Raw genomic sequence first — 21,052 nt, 5'->3', positions numbered from 1 at the left:
GCAGAGTGAGCCTTGTTCAAACAAAACAAAAAAGCAAAGAAAGTGAAGGATAAAAAGGCAGGATCATGCTGCATAGTGAGTTCAAGGCTAGCCTAAGCTACATGGTGAAGCACTGTCTCAAAAAGCTGATGACATAGTTTGGTCTCATAGAGCTTACCTAGCATGTGCAATGCCCTAAGTTCCACCCCCAGCTTTGCCAAAATAGAGGGGGGAGGGAGGAGGAGAAGAAGTAAGATGGAGAAAGGAAGAGAGGGAGAAGGAAGGAGAAGGAAGGGAGGGAGGGAGGGAGGGAGGGAGAAAGGGAATGAAGGAAGGAGGGAGGGAGGGAGGAAAAGAAACAGCATGACTAGAGCAGGATGAATGGCAGAAAGAATGGGAAGTCATGGGGTTTAAGGGATGATAGTCAGCCATAATGTGTAGACTACAAAGTGCCTAGTGAAGGGTTTTGCTTTTATTCTTAGTTGAGATGAAAGCTACAGAGAATTTGAGCAGTAGAAATGAAGTTACTTGATTTAAGATTAACGTGATATGCCTGGCATCATTGCAAATGCCTTTAATCTCAGCACTCTGGATGCAGACACTGGTGAATTTCTGTTGCTCTAGTTCAGGCCAGCCAGTAATATGTGTCAAATACACAAAAGATTAATAGATGTTTCTACTGCCTTGAGATCAATCTATAAAGAGCAAGGGTTTAAAAGGGAAACTAGTTAGTAGGTGTGATGAATAGTTTTTTTGTCAACTTGACATAAACTAGACTCATCTGGGAAGAGGGATGCCTCCATCAGATTGGCCTATAAGGAAGTATGTGGGTCATTTTCTTGATTCATGAGTGCTATGGAAGGACCTAGCCCTCTGTTGGATGGTCCCACCCCTAGGCTGGTGGTCCTGGGTTGTATTAAAGAAGCAGGCTGAGCAAGCCATGGTAGCAAGACAGTAAGTAGCACTCCTTCATTTTGTCTGAATCAGATCTTGCCTCCGCGTTTCTGCCTCGAGTTCCTGTCCTAACTTCCCTTCATAGCGAATTGTAAGGTTTAAGCTGAAAAAAAACCTTATTGTTCCTAAGTTGTTTTGGTCATAGTGTTTATCACAAAATCAGAAAGCAAACTAGAGCAGAAATTGGTACTACGTTCATGGAGTATTGCTGTGACAGACCTGCCATGTTGTTTTGGGGAGGACAGGGGAAGATTTCAAAACTTTGGGCTGGAAAAGCTGGTGTGTGATTAGATGGGCTGTTCTGTGCAGGCATGAAAGATATGAATGCTGAGAGTAATGTAGATGATAGATACCTGGACTGTCAAGTTTCCTAGGGAAGCAAAGACTGTATCAGGCTGTTCTTACAATATTTTGAATTGGAAATCTTCGATTTCTGGTCAGCTAGGGCTGAAAAATCAGTTGTGATTAACAAGAGGCCAATATCACTAAAATGAAAACTTTGCTTTCCTAGAACAATCAATGCTTGTTAGCCAGGGCTAAGGAATCAGCTGTGATTAATAGGAGACCAGAATCATTGAGATGAAATCTTGTGGGAAGTATTTCCTTGGGGTTAGCGCAGAAGCTGTGGTTCAGAACGCCAAGACTGCATCTCAAGCTGGCAGCTGAACTTGGTAATGTGTAAATGTCCCCGATAGAGTGCTGGTTTTGAAATTGTGAAAGGGTCGTGGAGAACAGCTAAGGTTTGGCACTGTGAGAGGTCAGGAGAGGCCATTGTTGAAGGTGCAACCTCAGTTGCAGTGCTCATCCAGCATTCGGGTGCCAGGACTATAGGATGACAACCAAAGACAGTGGCAAGTGGGCAAGTGTAGTGTAGAGATGGGCTGAGCCTCAGAGACCAGCTGTGTGTACTGTAGATGGCAGAGCTGGAGAAGGGGAGCTGCCCAAGCACTTTGGAGCCCAAGAGATTGTCAGTAAGTCCCCGACATTGGACTTTTACACTGTTGGAGTTTGGTTTTGCTTTGATTGTAGCTGTGCCCTGGTTCTTCCCTCTTGGGATAAGAAATATGTAACTTATTTTTTTTTTCATTTTACAAGAGCTCATAGTTAGGGGCTTTGGATTTTCAGAGAGATTTGGGATATCTTAAAGAGGCTAAGCTTTTTAAAGTCTTTGGGTTTTTTATTTTTAAGACTGAGACTTGTTTTATATAGTGATATTAATATGAGATCTTGGAGATAAACAAGAAAGGCTACAGTTTAATAGTGATGTATTTGTGCATCATGTTGACAAAGAATCACTTGTGCTGGTTAGTTTTTTGTTAACTTGACACAAGTCATAGTCATCTGGGAATAGGGAATCTCTATTGAGAAAATGCCCCCGTCAGATTGGCCTGTAGGCAAACCTATAAGGGCATTTTCTTAATTAGTGATTGACAAGGGAATGCCCAGTCCATGGTGGGTAGTGTCATTATGGGCTGGTGGTCCTGGGTTCTATAAGAAAGCAGATTGAACAGGCCATGAGGACCAAACCAGTAAGCAGCACCCTTCATGGCTTCTGCATCAGTTATTGCCTCCAGGATCCTGCCCTTCTTGAATTCCTGCCATGAGTTCACTCATTTGATAGAGTATGACCTGGGAGTTGTAAGTTGAAATAAACCCTTTACATTTCTTCCACTTTCAGCATTCCTTAGTTGTGTGTAGTTCTTTGTATATGGTTGAGGCTTTATGACCTTACCTCCCATGTTAAAATACCTACTGGTGTCTTCCTTGTTCAGGTCATGTTTAGGCAGCCATATTGTTGAGACTTCATGGGTGTATTCTCTCTGACATTCTAGAAGACACAGTCTTACAGCAAACTTTATGTCCCTCTGGTTCTTACAATCCTTCCATCTCCTTTTCTGTAGTGATCCCTGAGCTTTAGGCACAGGAGTTGTATTGTAGATGTACCAGCTGGGGATGGGCTACACAACTCTGCATTTTGATTCATATGGTTTTCTGTAATCTCTGTTACACAGAGAAGTTTCCTTGATTTAGGTGTTAGAACTACACTTATATGAGAGTATAAAAATAAATATTTAGAATGTAGCTAAGGATTACACTGGTTTAGTAAAGTGACATTGAAGGTTCTCCTCCTTCATTAGCCCTGGTAGTTGGCTAGGTCTCCAGTAGGATTTCTCTCTGGTTGAGAGGATCATAAGTCCAGCTAGAGAGATGTTAGTTAACAACAAGGTATATTCATGCCACTACTGCACCATTAGGGTTATTGTTCCATGCTGGTCATTGTTATGGCTCATAGGAATTATAGGTGGGTAGGGGTGTTAGTTGCTTCCCTACTTTGGAAGTTTGTAAGGTGCATTATGGTACTATGAACACTAATCCTCAGGTCAGATCCAGCTCAGGGCCTTTAGGGCCTGTATAACTGACAATTATTTTTACCACTTACACAATTCACAATATTATTTACCTAATGTGTTTTCTTTAAAAAGACACACTTTTTTATTTTGTCATTCCTATCCCAAGCAGCAGTGCCTGTGAGTTACTGAATTAAAACGTGTGTGTGTGTGTGTGTGTGTGTGTGTGTGTGTGTGTGTGTGTGTGTGTGTAAGAGAGAGAGACAGACAGACACAGAGACAGAGAGGGAGACAGACAGAGAGAAAGACAGAGACAGAGACAGAGACAGAGACAGAGACAGAGACAGACAGACAGACAGACAGACAGACAGACAGACAGACACTTGAGATGCAGCCTCACTAAATACCATCTTGTGGCCTTAAATTTGTGATTCTCCTGCCTCAGATTCCTGAATGCTGGGATTATAACTCTATACCACCATGTTCACCTTGATGTGTTTATTTAAAATAAATGTTTTAGCAAATATTCAACAATTATAATGAAAGTGTTCAGCTATGTTACACCTAAAAATATTATTGTGTGTTAAAAAGCAACCATTATTCAACACTTTGAGAAAACAAAACTCCAACAGGTTTATCATATGTTGTGTGCTCTCTTTCCCCAGTAGATAGATAGATTTCAAGAGAATATTTTCCTCTCCCTCTCTTTCTCTCTCATGTGTTCTTCCCACTCAATCTTGAGCTTAATGACAGTTTTGCTCTTTCTTTTTTCCCATCCCTTCTCCCTTTTATTTATATGTATGTTTTTGGCCATCTTTTTTTGTTTCTCTGTCTCTGCTATCCTTTCTATTTTTCTGCCCCACCAGGACCATCGACAATAAAGTCTATGTTGCAGAAATCAAGGAAAAACACCAGGCAAAGAAAATCTATGAGAAAGCCTTTCAGCAAGGAAACACAGCTGCTCATGTAGGCATGAGGTAAGGCTCCATCTGGTCTGAAATGTGCTTAAACCATCTTAACTGTGGAACCGGAAAGATTCCTTCTCTCTCAACCTCATTCTCTACTTCTGTAAAATGAAGACAATGATTTCTACTTCATATGATTACATTAAGATTATGTGAGTCAGTAAATATCAATGCCTATAATGGTAGATGTGTAATAAGTGGGAGTTTACTTCCCTAATTCCAGCTTTCTTCTCCTAGCAAGAAATAGCTTATTTAATAATTGGTACTTTGGGGGAAGATTATGTACAAGTGAGTTTTTCTCTCCTTTTATTATTTTTATTTTTAATGTAGTATTTTATTTATTCTTCAAAGATTTTATGTATGTAGACAATGTGTTTTGATAATATCCAGCTCTCATCCTCTATCCAAGTCCTCATATACCCCTTCTCCCCAACTTCATATACTCTTGTTCTGTTCTTTATAATGCTCTGAGTCCAGTTAGTGCTGCCCATATGCAAATGGGTGTGGACCATTCACTGGAGCATGGGCAACTACACCTTCCAAATAAGATGACTTTCCCTCCTTCACAGAAGCCACCAACTAACTTATGGGCTCTTCCCCCATTCATGTTAGGATTTTCATTGGCTTCATCTTGTGCACGTCTTGTGCAGGTAATTACAGCTGCTGTGAGTTCATGAACACAAAAGCCATATCATATGCAGAAGACATTGTTTCATAGTATTTCTTCAAATTCTTTAGCTTTTGAATTCTTTTTGCCCCCTATTCCATGGTGTTACCTGGACATCACAGGGGATGATATAGATGTCTGAGTCACTTATTCTCAGCATTTTGATGAATTATGAGTCTCTTAACTAATCACTATTTAGTGCAAGAAGACGTTTTTTCTGATCAAGGTGGAGAGAATTTTATATGACCATTTAGTAAAACAGCAATAGTGGGTTCTTTCTTTGATCCTGTGACCTCTTCAGTCATAGACTTTTGACTAGGTTTTTAGTAGCAGGCATGAAATTCTTCTTGGGAAGCATGCCTCAAATCCAATCAAAGAGTAGTTGGTTACCCCTGTAACAGTCATACTACTATTACATATCTTGCCTGGTAATCTGACACTGTAGTATGCTAGATAGAGCACTTGGAAAGAACACAAAAGCAGACTACATAAAACCTTCCAGAAACTAGGGAAGCTAGCTAGCAGGAAGTTTCCTGGTCAATTCAAGATTGGTTTATCTATTCCCTGCAACCAAAGTTTATGGTATCTTCAGTAATAAGGCTTTACTATCTTTCTATAGTGAAAAACCCGGAAAAATGGCAATGGCTTATATTATTGCAGGGCTTTGGGAGCCTCTTTGAACAATAACTCATCAGGAGATATCCCACACCTCACATTAGGAGTAGCATTTCCACCTATGCTCTTATGGAGGTAATATGCTCCTATGTACCTCTATTAAAACCACCTCTTAAAACGTTATTTTAAATTAGCTGACAAAGTTGTAGGTTTCCATAAGTTTTTTCATACACTTTTAATTTTGGTTAACATGCATCCCATATCTTCATCTCCCCAATACCTCGACTCTCATCAGTGTTTAAAACTTTAGACTCCCAGCACACGTATTATGATCCCTGTCCATCTCTCCTTCCTTCAATGGGTCCTGACCATGAGCAAATTTTACTTCAGCTGTTCTCTTAATTGGGCCCTCTGTTCTCTAGGTTCCATTTCCCATTAACTTTGCTTCCTATCAAAGTCATATTCAATGTGCCTAAATGCCACAGGGGTTTCCTCAGCTCCCCCTGGGGCTTTCCCACTATAAACCCGTGTTCTGAGGGTCACCTTAGCATCTTCTCATATTCAGATGATGTCCTTTCTTCATAAACAAGATCAACAATCATCTCTCCTGTGAAACATTCTTCTATCCCATCTACAAACAAAGAAAACTTTAGACTCAGATATTCCCCCTTCCTTCATACTTCATATGTCCTACACATCCTGTTAAGGCCTCTGACCCCTCTCCCACATTCATGGGACCTTTTTGGCTTCCTGACTTATACAGACACACCAAGTTAAACATAGATATCTAAAAGTTTGATGTTAGGATCCACATGTGAGAGATAAAATGCAGTATTTGTCTTTCCAGTCTGGGTTTACAAGTGAGACTTGACTAGATTGACCCTTATTTCTTAAATGAGTCCCACTCTTCTGGTATAATATTATATTTTTTATGGATTCCTCTCAGCTTCCAAGAGAGTTTCATCTTACAGGAATGCTTTAGATTTTGCTACTAAAAACTGAGTTGTTGCCATACAAAAAAGCTCCATTGAACACAAGGATCAAGGCAGGTTTGAGAGACTATTTAGAGACAGGCATTGTTTGTGTAAATTGTAAACTCTTTTTGCTAAACGAAGCATTAGCCCCGAATTGTTCTGTCTCGATTCAGATTTTTATCAACCATAGCCCTGTAGGAAAGAGAGCTAGCTACCTTTGAGATCATTTTCCAGATAGAGTGGGAGGGGGATGAGGGAGGAAAACGAGATTGGTGAGTAGATGCCTGGATGATTGACTATGGCCCAAGGACTTAATTGAGACAGAAGCCTGATCAGGTCCACTTGGCTAAAGATGAGGCTTAGCAGAAGCATGCCATCTGATAATTCCCCTGTGCCACAGGAATTCCAAAATCCAACAACAGTCCCATTCTTTTCTACCTCTTGCCCAGGGACCGGGAATCAGAAAAATTTCGAATCTCCACTAGGCTGGCAGCAGGCACAGAGGTAACATTTGCCCTGACCTATGAGGAACTTCTACAACGACATCAGGGCCGGTACCAGTTGGTGGTAAGCCTGAGGCCCGGAAAGTTGGTGAGGAAGCTGAATGTAGAAATCACTGTGTCTGAAAGGACAGGCATTGCCTATGTGCACATACCTCCACTGAGGACCAGCCGAGTGTGCACCAACAACCAAACAAGTATGTGGGCAGTACTATGAGATACTAAATATATTGCCATTCTTTGAATGGAAACCTTGAACATTCCATGGAACAATCTTCCAGTAATGGCCCTATACCAATTTCCTTCCCAAATCAGAGAGAAGGGAGTTTCCTTAGAGTTCAAGATATTTGAAGTCCAATACCTGCCCAATTCTTGCAGTATGAACTTGGCATGAAATAGAAGCTTCTGGAAGTGTAGATTAAATTACCAAAAATAATTAATGACCAGGCTTGGTGGCACATGTCTTTAATCCTAGCTATCAGAAGGCAGAAGCAGGTACCTCTGGGAGTTCAAGACCAGCTTAGTCTACATAGTGACTTCCATGTCTAAACAGTGAGACCCTATCTCAAAAAAAAAAAGAACTAATGTTTGACAAGCTGATATATAGTGGATCATGAAGTACTGTTTAACAATGTTGATGCTGTACAAATCACGGGGGATGAGTCCTGCTTTCCTCTAAATGACTGCAAGAAGGAAAGCAGAAAGGCAGGACATGTGATTCTAGGGCACTGAGTAGGGCAAAGAAGGATCTTGAATAATAAGCTTACAGCCAAGTCCATCTGTAGGATTATGATAGGAGAAGTAGCTACAATGCAATCACAATATAACCTTAAGGAAACACAGAATCCAGGACCTCGTCTTACTAGAGCCTGGTGCAGTAGGCTTGAGTTGGGCCCACAAATCTCCATGTTTGAATAAACTCAAGTGAACTTGATATCCAGCAAAGCAGGGGACCAGTAAACCAATTTAAACACTTCCAAGAAAGTTGAGTAGACAGAAACAAAGAAATTACATATCACAAGTGGCTACACTTGGAGAGATTTCCAGCACTAGAGGGTCTGGTTGATGGGAACCTGCCCAGCCAGAAAGAGTGCATGATGCACGTGGTACAAGCTAGGATCCAAGGCAAAATGGACTTTGCCATACTATGGGGCCATATGCAAAGGGTGGGCAATGGCTATGCTTCCCTTTAATGAACTGTCAAATGAAAGAGAGAACAAGTATGACCAAAGACAACAAGGAAAGGGCTTTTTACACAAAGCTGATGATGGCTACTAGGGCCTTGTTCATGTCAGATGAACATTCTCTAACAGACATACACCTTAGGACCCAGTGCAACAAAGGAGGCCATCCCCTCCTTCCATGAGACTTAAAACATCATAAGGAATACCAATGGCGACGCTATCAGTTCCCTTCATTTGATGAGGTACAGGTGTGCTTCCAAATGTCTTTTCCCATAAGTTCATATTTGACCCCTGAAACAACCTCCTATGATCCAGGATCTGCTGTCACCTCTGTGCTGTTCCTATGGAAACTGGAGGTCACAGAAAGGGACAAGTGTCCCAGGCACACAGGGCACCATCAGGGACATGGGCCCACAGGCCAGCTGAATCTAGCAGCCTGCATGCTTAAGCCCCAAGCTATAAATGGCAGCTCCCTCCCCCTTCTCCTTAAAGGTTAAAACAGAGGATAGAAGTAGTCCTGTGGGGATAAAACAAAACAAAGAGCCCTGGAAGGAAGGAAGCCCAGGGAATGTATGTGAGCAGGCGCCTCAGAGCATGGGGGCTCGATTTGCCCCTAAGCTTCCTGACAGCTGTAGCAGGAAGGAGGGGGAGCAGAGTTCCCAAGTCTCCATTTTCTGGAGAAAAGGAGGCACTAAGACATTTCTAAATGGACACTGGTCTTGAACTGACATTCCAGAGGACTTGATCTTGCAGCCGGCTCAGCAAATGTCCAGGAGCAAAAGGCATGAGTGACTTCACAAGGCTCTAAAAGGCTCCTTCACGGGCATGACTCTGAGTGACAAGGGGAAGAGGGAGAAGAGGAGCCACACAGTTGTGTGCCAGAGGGGAGCACTGCTAGCCTGCCCTGTCTCACAGCAGGAAAGACAGGAGAGGAGTCCATCCCTGCCACTGTGTCTGTCTCTGTCCTCACCACACATTACACTGACCCCTTGGAGAAGGACAGTGAGACTCCCGGTGGAGCTGGGGGCATGAGAGTCCTCCAGAGACAGGCCCTGGGTTGGGTGGGAAGTGAGGCAGGGGGAGGTTATGAGTGAAGGACAGACCCTCTACCTCCAGGGCTGGGAGTTGAGGGAGGGCTGGGTCTGGCAGGCAGGGTGTGATGGGTGGGGCAGGGCAGAGATGGCCACGGGGCTTGTAGAGAGTGGCAATGGAGCAGGTGGAAGGTTATGCCAGGCAAGAGGAGCAACTGGGAGATGAGGGATGACACTTCTCACCCTCCCCACAATCGCCGCCCTCACTGTCCCTATCCATGGCTTTTCTCTCTGCTGAGCCCTCCTGCCACCTCAATGCCCTTGCAGGTGAGGGTGACTTGCCCCCATCCACCAGGATACAGAGGGGAGAGACCTGTGTCCACATCACCTTCTCCCCAACACTGCAAGACCAGTCTGCCTTCTCCAGCTCGGGCATCATGGCCGACTTCACCGTCCACTATGATGTGGTCATGGAGGACGTCATTGGAGACGTGCAGGTACCTGGACCCGCAGATGCAGAGTTCTTGGTACAGGGTCACTCTGGCCCGGGCCATGCTCCAGGCTATAGGAGCTGTCCCTCTGAGTGTTCCAGGGATGTGTGAGAGCTAGCCATCAGGGACAAGGTAAGTGGCTTTCCTCCTTTGGAATCATGTACGCACCTCACAGAGACACCGGAGGACTTGAAGCAAGGCCTGAATGGACCCACCTAGTTGTGTCAGCGCCTAGCCAGCTCTGAAGCAGCCCTTTTGCAAGGCAAGGCATTGCCGAATGTTTCTGCAGCGCTCTGACTGTCCTGTTGTCCTTGGCTGTCTTGCTGGGGTTGGCTTGTGAACACTTGTTCCCCATCATGAGGCCCTTTCCTGGACAGGAAGTGTGTCCACTGTGATCCTCAACACCCCTGGAGAGAGGGGAGCTCCTGTGCTCCAGCTGAGCTGGGAGACCTGACCCCCCACCCCCACCCAGGGCTTGCTGGTGAGGTTGGCCAGAGACTGGGAAGTCACTTCCCAGAAGGCTTTCCCCACCTCCTCCCTGCTGCCTAGGACACAAGCCATCCTGCTGAAAGGACTCAGGCCACAGAGCACCTTTATCCATCACCAACTGGGCCAGTCCCACTAAGCACAGGAGCGATGATTTACTCAGGTTCACCGTTGCCCTGGGTATGTCCTCCTCCACTTCCTCCACTGTTTACCATCTACCTCTCCACCTGAATGCCTTCTGAATTCCTTCCTATTTGTAGGCCCTCCACACCTCACCATCCACATCCCCTCCACACCTCACCATCCACATCCCCTCCACACCTCACCATCTACATCCCCTCCACACCTCACCATCTACATCCCCTCCACACCTCACCATCTACATCCCCTCCACACCTCATCCCCTCCATCTACATCCCCTCCACACCTCCACACATCTACATCCCATCTACATCCCCTCCACATCTCACCATCCACATCCCCTCCACATCTCACCATCTACATCCCCTCCACATCTCACCATCTACATCCCCTCCACATCTCACCATCTACATCCCCTCCACATCTCACCATCTACATCCCCTCCACATCTCACCCATCCTCATCTCCTCCACATCCACCTACAGTTGCTCTATCTACCCCCCACCATACAGTGCTGGGGACAAGCCTGCTCTTTTATCCCTAACTTGACACATACACACCCAAAGCACAACTATTCCAGCCTAGGACTCAACTCATTGATGCTGGAATCTCAGAAGGGATTGGACTGAATGCCCAATCTCTCCCTTGGGTTGTGATGTAGACAGATCATGTTCATATCACAGATCAAATACACTGTGGGTGCTGTGCTAAGGTGTGTGTGTGTGCGTGCGTGCGTGCGTGCGTGCGTGTGTGCGTGCGTGCGTGTGTGTTTGTGTGTGTGTGTGTGTGTATGCATGTGTGTGTGTGTGTGTGTGTGTGTGTGTGTGTGTGTGTGTGTGTGTGTGTGTGTGTGTTACCAGGGAAGGAGGTGTCAGGGCAGTGTGCCTGAAAGAGCTAACAGTTAAGGTCCTATGGCAAAAGTTAGTAGATCTTGGCTGGAATGAAGGAAATGGCAGGCTGGTGAGGGGTTGCGGGCATGACAGCCTATGCAAAGTTATGGCAGGGACACATATAGAGACTAATGGCAGTTATGGCTGTTGCAAAGAGGAAGGGATGGAAGGACTGCAATAAGATGGGGAATCACACTGTAAATATGACCTGGGGTAGTAGGACCCAAGTTCCAAGGGTCTGCTCAGAGCCACATATCCCCACCAGCTTCCTTCACTGAGTGATATTCTCTTGAGCTTTCCCTGTGCAGGCAATGACCTGGAAAACCTTGGACACGATGTCTGGCTGGCTGGGGATGGGGGGGGGCAAAGTGACCCAGAGAAAGAGCTCTAAAGAGGTGACCTTTGGTGGCAGAAGCAGAGCTCAGGGTCTCAGAATACCAGAGGTTACAAGTGGGAAAGGCGTCAGTGAGGTGGGGTCTGCTGAGAGTTCAAAGGCGTCTACTGGCTTTGGAAAGAAGCTTGTCCTACATGCCTCTAGAAGCATGAGTCTGGGGTGGGAGTAGCATGTGCTGTGCGTTCACCAGGAATGAACTATTTCAGGGCACTCACAGGGCTGCTCATGTCTTTAGCTTGAGATGCTCCCAGTGGTTTAGAAGCTGCATGGGAGCCCGAGGGCAACTGGGAGGAAGGGGTCATGCCAGTGGGTGGAAAGCCCATACTTGCCTACCCTCTAAGGAAGACCTAGCATGGTGCATGCTGGGAGAGCACTTGACACAGAAGTAAGGTGCTGGGCCTCATACAGGGTCAATGGCAAGAGGAATGGCCCTCAGCAGGAGGCCCGTGAACCCCTCCTCAAATCAAGGTGGGCTGTGCAAGTGCATATGACTTGGTGCCCTTCAGGGTGCTGAGGGGCTGAGAGCATGGCATGATTGACTAAAAGGGCTGTGGCGGGCTGGAGAGATGACTCAGCCATTAAAGGCTAGGCTCACAACCAAAAATAAAAGTGCTGCGGCAGGTTGCTGGGCATTTTCTTGCACCAGGCTGTAAGCTAGCCACAGGAGATCTGGTTAGAATGCAGCCTAGGATTGGTGGGCATGCTTTCCCCCACCATGTATGCCTGGTACTCGGGAATCCCCAGTAATTCTGCCCATGGTTGGACAGTGACAGGATGGGTGAGTGATAGAAGCCTTGGAGAAGTGGGACAGAGAGCCAGGATTGTGTGGAATAACCCTCCCATTCCATGTGAATTAAATCAGAGGCAGGGATGGAGGGGGAAAGCATTTCCTCTTCCCTCCCCCCTCTCCTCTGGAAAAGAAGGGAGCTCATAGGGTGACTAGGGCAGACAGGATCCAATTCTGCTCTTCTTGGGCAGCCCTTGGGCCTTAGGCCTCAAGCTGTGGGCTCCAGGACAGCCCAGACCCCTAGGCAGCCCAGGCCTCCCTGGCTGGAGAGGACACTGGTCCTGAGGGGCCTCCAGGCCCATCTCCTTCCCTTCCCTCCACTGACCCAGCCCTCAGGCTCTGCAGAGGGAAAGATGGAGTGTGGGGGCAGGGGGCTGGCAGCCAATCGCATCAGGACAGCCCAAGGCATCTGTACCTGGTGCTAACCAATCCCCTCTGCACAGACAGCTCTGTGAGCCTCTGCTTCCTCCTCCCCTCCCTGCTCTGCCCAGCAACAGCAGAAAGGAGTGTTTAGGAGGAGAAGGAGGCCCTGCAAGCTCCCAGCCCTTGGCAGCAATGAGCTGGGCCCCAGGCTCCCTCTGTTGAGGGAGGTTAAAACAATACTTTCCGTTCCTGGAGCCCAGACAAACGTCCCCGGGGACCCTCAAGCCTGTGCAAGTCCGGCTGTCTCACGGACAGGAACTCATACAGTACAGAGATGCTGACCCTTGTGGGCCTGGGCCCCAAGCTTGTCTTCTCCCCTCTGTTGCTCTGGGCAAGGCCTGTGATGAAGGTCTCAAGAGCAGAGCTTCACTTCTGCTGTGCAGACAAAGGCTGAGCCAGCTGACAGGGCTAGGGAGAGTGAGCTGGCCTGGGAGGGAAAGAGCAGCAGGCTGTTATGCAGGAGAGTGAGAGGGGCCTCATTCCTATTGGCTCTCACGCTTCTTCTTGGCTCCCTTCTCTTTGTCCAGATCTATGGTGGCTATTTTATTCACTACTTTGCCCCCAGAGGCCTCCCGCCAGTTGAGAAGAATGTGGTATTTGTTATAGATGTGAGCGGCTCCATGTTTGGAACTAAATTGCAACAGGTAACAAGGACTTTTCCTGTGGCCTCTGAAATCTGTGTCTGTCTTTCCTTCTGAAAGCATAAAACGGTTGTTATTCATCTTCCGTTTTTAACACCTGCTGCTCTTTTTCGGAATCAAGTTTTCGTGTAATAGCCCAGGCTGCCCTCAATGTCAGTATGTAGCTGAGGATGACCTTGAAATTTGATCCTCTTGCCTGCACATTCTTAGTGCTGGAATGATAGGTATGCACAACCATTCCCAGTTTACGTGTAGCATGCTTTATGCATGCTGAGCTGTATTGCCAGCCCTTGACACTTCTCAGTGTTTGATTTGTGTCTCTGTTCCATAAACTAATTGTGTGACCCTGAGTCAATGACTTTTTCTACCTTGTGAGCCTTAGTGCCGTTATCTGGAATGGGGATAATATTAGTGCCTTTTCCCCTATGTTTCTGTTAAGTTTATTTGAACTGATTCAGCTAAAGTATTCAACAATGTCTAGAACATAGGCAGTGTCCTATAAATCGTACCTAATGCTAGAATCTACTTTCTATGGAACCCTCTATATGCCTACCTCTAATTTAAGTATTGTCCTGGGGAAAAGAGAGAGGAAAAGAAATATTCTGTGACTTGTTCTCAGAGTATTGGATATATAAGTGGAGAATGAAAATAGTCCATGTAAGAGTGTTAGTGAACAGTCTCAGCCAGAGACTTTCTAGGTGAGGAGAAGGAGAGAAGCAGATAGCTCAAGACAGTACTTTCCAGAGAAGGGCCCAAGTGAAAGATCTCTGAGATGTGAATAAATAAAGGAGAGATGGTATGCTATCTAAAGAGCACAAGGCCATAGTTATGCATTTGAAATGGAATCTGGGTTATCTGGATCTGATAAGAAAGTAAACGTGGAGGAAACAGAGGGGGCTGAGGATCAGAAGCAGATCTGAGTGGAAGTAAATCATGCCAAAGCCCAACCGCCAGCCATACAGCTCTGTAATCTTACGGTCCTCCTCCCAGAAAGGACTGACAATATTCAGCCCAGGCTCTCAAGCTCAGAAACCGTTGGCCACACAGATTAGAGAGCTCTGGGAAGACCAGAACTGGGAACCTTGAGCGTGACGTTGTCTGCTTATTCATTTTGTTTTGTTTTTGAGATAGTCTATCTCTAACGGGCTCTTAGAACTTGCAGTCCTTTCAACTGCAGTATCCTGAGTGCTGTTTACAGCCATGCACCACCATATGTGGCTCCATTGGAACTTTCTTGGTGATGATCTCAAATGCTGTACTATCTAATGCAATAGCCACTGGCCACATATGTTCTTTGAACAGTTGCGATGTGACTCTTTGAAGTTAAGAACTGAACTTTGTTTTTCTCTGTTGAACAGTGAACCTCTAAGCCTACCATAAATCCTGACAAACATTTTGCCCTGATATCCTCAACTCACAGAAAGGAGAGGTCAAATAGGGTTAAAACCATAAAGCAGTCAGAGCAAAGTATCTTGTGAGGAGAGCCTGTCAAGTTGTCCAAGAGCTCCAATTCTTTTGTCTCCTTCGTCCTGTTCCCACAGACTAAAAAGGCCATGAACACCATCCTCAGTGACATGCAAGCCAGTGATTACTTCAACATCATTTCCTTTTCTGACAAAGTTAACATCTGGAAAGCTGAAGGCTCAATCCAGGCCACTGTCCAGAATATCCATAGTGCCAAAAACTACCTGAGTCTAATGGAAGCCGGTGGCTGTAAGTGTGGTACCCGCCTACCCAAATGCACAGGCTGTGGTGTTATAGGGCATTTCTGAGCCCTTGTCTTCATTCTGCCATGCCTCTCATTTGTCACACTGCCAGAAACATCACTTTCACATTTAGCATAAGTAACCATACCTTTTCACCCAGTGATTCCCCTCCTATCTCCCTCTCCTGATAGAAAGAACATGGTTGATTTCCCCTGTATCTTAGCAAATTTCTTTTTGGATCTCGGTTTCCTCTTCCTCAAAGCAAACACAGAAAAATTGCTAAGACTTTAAAAAGCAATATTATACATTTTATTTCCAAGCATTTTCCCTGGTTCCGACTTTTGTTAAATCCTGTCTCAAATAATTCATTCTCCCAGATCTACTGCCTCTGTCATCTAAGCCATCTTTTCCCCTGTGGCAAGAAGGTGGTGGTGCTGTCTTTGAGTGGCTGTCATCTGACTAGAGAATGAGAAACGATCCTGCCCCCCCACACACACACCCTGGGAAATAATCAAAGAATGGTCTGAGACAGGGAGTGATAAAAGACAAGGACACATGGGCTCCACTATCAGGCCATGAGAGTGAAGGAGTTAGGAAGGATAGGCAGTTGGAACAGCGTGAGAAAAGATAAAGTGGGGAGGATGAGCCTGGGAACATGATGCAGGAGGAGTGGGGAGGATGAGCCTGGGAACATGATGCAGGAGGAGTGGGGAGGATGAGCCTGGGAGCATGGTGCAGTAGGAGTGGGGAGCATGAGCCTGGGAGCATGGTGCAGTAGGAGTGTGTCTGCAGTGGGGGTAAGAAATGGCCTGAGAAAGTGATCTCACAGTCTGCTCCCCAATTAGGGACCGACATCAACGCAGCTCTGCTGGCAGCTGCTTCAGTGCTGAACCATAGCAACCAGGAGCCTGGAAAGGGTCGTGGTGTGGGGCAGATTCCTCTTGTCGTGTTCCTGACAGATGGGGAGCCCACAGCCGGCGTGACGACTCCCAGTGTGATCCTTTCCAACATCCGTCAGGCGTTGGGACACAGGGTATCTCTTTTCAGCTTGGCCTTTGGGGACGATGCTGATTTCTCACTGCTGCGCCGTTTGTCCCTGGAAAACCGGGGAGAAGCAAGACGCATCTACGAGGACACTGATGCAGCTCTGCAGCTAGAGGGTCTCTATGAGGAGATTTCCAAGCCTCTGCTTGCAGATGTGCACCTGGACTATCTGGGTGGCTTGGTTGGTGCCTCCCCTGGGGCCTATTTCCCTAACTATTTTTGTGGCTCTGAGCTGGTGGTGGCTGGCAAGGTGCAACCAGGTGAGCAGGAACTGGGCATCCACCTAGCAGCCCGTGGCCCCAATGGTCAACTTCTTGTGGCCCGCCATAGTGAAGAAGCCACCAACAACAGTCAGAAAGCCTTTGGTTGCCTGGGGAAACCTGCCCTCAATGTGGCCCACTTTATCCGCCGCTTGTGGGCCTATGTCACTATTGGGAAGCTGCTGGAGGCACGCTTCCAAGCCCGAGACACTACTACTCGCCGTCTGCTGAGTGCCAAAGCCCTCAACCTATCCCTTGAATACAACTTTGTCACACCTCTGACCTCACTGGTTGTCGTGCACCTAGAGAATACCAATGAGAAATCCATGAGCCAGTTATCCACTACAGCAAAGACAAGCACAGTCACACCCTCAACCAGCAAAAGCCATGGCCTAGGAGCAGGCGCAGCTCAACCAGCCTCGGTACTCAGGGTCTCTTCCAAATCAAGGCCCATGAAACCAACCCCAACTATTACTGCCCCTAAAAAGAAGGTGCCCAGCTCCAAGGAACTGGGGACACTGGGTCAGTGTTCCAATACCCTACCAATTTCAGTACAACCAAAGCCCCAAATTTCATCACAAGACTCCAGTACCTTGGCATTGCCAACTTTGAAGATGAAACCTCTTGCCCCTGTGCCTCCAAGTTCTAATGTCCCGTTGCCTCTGAAACCTACCACTTCATCACACCAGAATCCTGGTGTTATATCACTTGTTAATTATAGGACACAGGTCCTACCTCTAAATCCTGTCAGCCCTGCCCAGCCCAAAGGTGGCACTATGAAACATTTTAATCCGTTTACTCCTTCCAAACTTCCAGCTTCATCAGATGCCCAACCTCCCCCAGATGCCCCATCATACCCTCAACCTGGGGAACCCGTATCACAGTCACTCCAAAGCCTGCCACAGCCCAAATCCAGCTCCACAATTCAGACACCCAAACACCCATTGCACCTCAGCTCCGAGACTCTTGCTCCCAAGACTCCCCCAAATTTACCACACCCTAGATCAGGGATTGACTTGTCCAAATCTCCTAAAATTCCTTCATCTCTTAAACCTAGTGTCTCATCTCACCAAACTTCTACTAGCTTACTACTTTCCAAGTCCAGAATTCCAGCTCCCTATCATGCCCAAATCCCACTACCTTCCAGGCCCAGGCCACTAGTTCCTGAGAGCCTTGGCACATTTTCAAACACTCTCTCGAGTTCCACAAGTCCCAGCAGTACTGTGCCCACCTCTATTCCTGGGGAACCTCTCCCTTCTTCCATTACCCCTACTCTGATTTCTCCGCTGCCCACTGAAAGACTCTGGCATCAGCAAGACCCACTGCTAGGACCCAAGACCACCAGGCAAGTTCTGGGACCATCCCTGCCAGGGATTCTAATAATGGCCCTAACCAACAACTCTGGTCCTATGCCAGGAGGCATCTCCCCGAAATCTCCCAATCTTGCTGCCTTCCAGCACTCTCCCTGAGACCGTCAGTCTTCATCTTCTCCCAGAGAAGCTCCAGCTGCTGCCAGAGTCTCTGGTAGAGTCCAAGTTTGTGGAGTCCTTGAACCCACCAGTCTTCTATACCTTCCTCACTCCTGACAAAGATGGTGAGTGCTGGTGGCAGGAGGCCAAGGCAGAGCAGGGGAGGTGTGAGCAGAGAGAGCTGAGAGTGGAGGAGGTATGTAATGCTCCAGAAGCTTCCTTGGTTGCTTTGGGACTTTGGACTAGCTAACATTTCTAGACCTCAGTACATAGGCACGGAATCAGAGACCTTGGTAGATAAGACTGGAAAGGCTAAACAGAAGCAAACTGGCTAAACTGGAGTTGACATTTGTCTTGTTAAAAAAAAAAAAATAGAATGGTTGCAGACTCCCAAGCAGGGAAGGAATGTGGCAGTATAAATTGGAACATCACTAAGTAGGGCAGGTCTGCTTGGTTGTTGTGTGCTCTGTGAACAGTGCTACTGAATAAGGGATATAAATATTACAGAAAATAATTGCAATTGCCATTACATTTCCCAAAGACTATAAAATAGTAATTTCCAGCTCTCTCTATGTACAGGTACTTCCATTCATATTGTGTTTATAATCTAGCATTTAATTCCCCATAAGAAACTACTGATATATGCATTGTATACACAGGGAAACTGAAGCACAGAGAACTTAAACTTGTTTAATGTCACACAGCTAGTTGGAGACTAGAACCCATACATTCTGGTCCCCAAAGAAATGTGTTTCACCACTCCACTATCCAGCTTTTTTATTTTTTTAATTTATTTATTAGTTCTAGTTAGGGAACAAGCTTGTTTCACATGTAAGTCCCTTCTCCCTCTCCCTCCCCACCCCCCCCCAGCCTACCCCCACCCCATCCACCCACCACTCCCCAGGCAGGGTAGGGACCTCAACAGGGGCTCTGCAAAGTCCACCAAATCTTCCTGTGCTGGTCCTGGGCCCTTCCCCATGTGTCCAGGGCCAGAGCGTAACTCTTCACGTGGGATGAGCTCTCAAAGTCCCTTCTTGCACCAGGGAAAAATACTAATCCACCACCAGACACTATTCAGCTTTTTAAGAAGAATTTCTTGACTTACATTATAGGAGAGGGTTAGAAAGGGTTAGGAGGTAGCAATAATTCACAGGAACACAAATTTGGGCAACTTCTTTGACATACCATGTCCCTCACTTCCCCCAATATCCCACCCACCTCTACATCCTGGTGATGTCACTTCTAATCCATTTTCCAAATCCATTGACTTCCCACGATCCCAACTGCTACTATCACAAATCAGACAAACTCTATCATCTCATCTAAAACAGTTCATCTTGCCTCCTTACCAGTCTCCTCTTGCCCTCTTACAGGCCAAGAAATTTTTCAAAGGAACGAATCAATTAATGTCTCTTTCCTATATAATGTTCCTCGAAGATTTCCCATCACACCTGGAATAAAGTTCAGAGTCTTCTTTATGGCCTGCATGGTGTATGCCCACACCACACCGACTTCACCTTCTCCCACTCTCCCATTTATCCTCTGAACTCTAGACCCCTGCTTTCTTCCCTGATCCTGTCATTGGTCCCTCTCCAGTCATCACTCAGGTACTTTTTTCTGGCTACTGCTTCTCCTTGATTCAACTGGTCCTGCCTTTTCCTACAGTCCTTATCCCTCCCATGCCCCTAAAACTTCAGCTGGTGCCTTGGATCTCGGATCATCTTCTCACCCACCTTCCTCCACAGGCCGTTTTAGGCCTTTCCTTCCTTGATCGGCCCAAGGAAATAAAGCATTTTTTTTGTATAGCATCCACCACCATTGATAATCTTGACTGTGATATATTTCAACAGATGAGAAACCACACATGTCTTTCTCACCATCATATCCTCATGCCTAAACAGTACCTGGAAAAATAAGGGAGTGAATAAACAGAAGAATGTATAGATGCTATGGGAAAGAAATTTGAGTGTATCTGAGATTGAAAGGGCCTGTGAAGAGTATAGACACAAGCAGGTTAGTTTGGGTAGCCAGTGAGGACTCTCCTAGTAAGAAGGAAGGAGCAGACATGGAGGTCACATAGAATCCTGGCACCTGGGAGACTGCAGCATTATGATCAGTGGTTGGAGGCAAGCCTGGACTGCACAGTGAAGACCCTGTCTTCTCTTTAACCCAGCCATGGGAAAGATTCCTTGTATTTCTTTGTGTTTGGCAGGAAGTCCACACTGGGATGGCAATTCTGAGAGGATCCTTGGAGGAGCTGAACGTGATATGAACTCTAAGGAAAGTTCCGTGGAGCTAGTAAAAGGTAAGCAAGGGGCTCCTCTAACCCTTGTTTATATTCAGTGCCATTTGGAGCTCTCACTGACAGTGTGGGAGCCCAGAACAGAAGCAATGTATTCATTTTCCATCAATGTGTAGCAAGTTCCCATAAATTGAACAGTTTAAAATAACACTTACAGGAGAATTAGTTTTCTCCAATGGAATGTCACTGAATGTATCAGCCACACACCAGGGCAGGTCCTATGTCCATGTTAGTCAGCACAGAATGAATTCAATGTTTTTTTGTAGACTTTTTGTCTCATAATTCTTCGTTTGGACAGTTTTTTTTTTATCTTACTGGTCTTTTGCTTTTTTCTTAATTTTTATTTTTGTGTTTTCTGTTTCTTCTTGCTTTTGTTTCTTGTTTGTTTTGAAAGAGAAAATATAAAGTTGGGTATGTAGGGAGGTGAGGAGGATCTGGAAGGAATTGGGGAGACGGGAATATGATCAAAGTGTATTATGTGAAAATTTTTTCCAATAGAAAACAAGACAGCCCCCATCCCCTTCATTCATGTTCTCCTGCTGTAACAGAATGCTACAGCATGGGTAATTTATAAGAAGAGACATTTATTCACCTTCAGATGAGTGGCTTCATCTCCTGAGAATCTCCTTGGTGGTAGGAACTCTACACAATCTCAAAGCAGTCCAAGTCATCACTCAGCAAGACAGAGCAAGCCATCCCAAAGAGGTAGCTTTTAGAGCAATCAGTTTCTAATAATCCATTAATCCATCAATTGGTCTGGCCTTGAGGGATAACTAGAAATTGACATTGAGTAAGAAAAGA

The 21,052-nt window shown here is 46.1% G+C and overlaps 1 protein-coding gene across 1 annotated transcript in view; it reads left to right on the top strand.

The window, feature by feature from the left end:
* The window catches only part of Itih6 (inter-alpha-trypsin inhibitor heavy chain family member 6), a 30,155-nt gene that overhangs the window by 5,743 nt on the left and 3,360 nt on the right, over positions 1–21,052 (top strand). The window contains 8 exon segments of the mRNA XM_027432014.2: positions 4,148–4,258; positions 6,952–7,199; positions 9,545–9,714; positions 13,357–13,473; positions 15,012–15,183; positions 16,022–17,895; positions 17,897–18,074; positions 20,162–20,254. Of these exon segments, the coding sequence (XP_027287815.1) occupies positions 4,148–4,258; positions 6,952–7,199; positions 9,545–9,714; positions 13,357–13,473; positions 15,012–15,183; positions 16,022–17,895; positions 17,897–18,074; positions 20,162–20,254 (2,963 nt within the window).

Source organism: Cricetulus griseus, chromosome X (genome assembly GCF_003668045.3).
Source record: "Cricetulus griseus strain 17A/GY chromosome X, alternate assembly CriGri-PICRH-1.0, whole genome shotgun sequence".
Lineage (NCBI taxonomy): Eukaryota > Metazoa > Chordata > Mammalia > Rodentia > Cricetidae > Cricetulus > Cricetulus griseus.
Note: the sequence above shows the minus strand (reverse complement) of the source record. Positions and strands in the feature narration are given on the sequence as shown.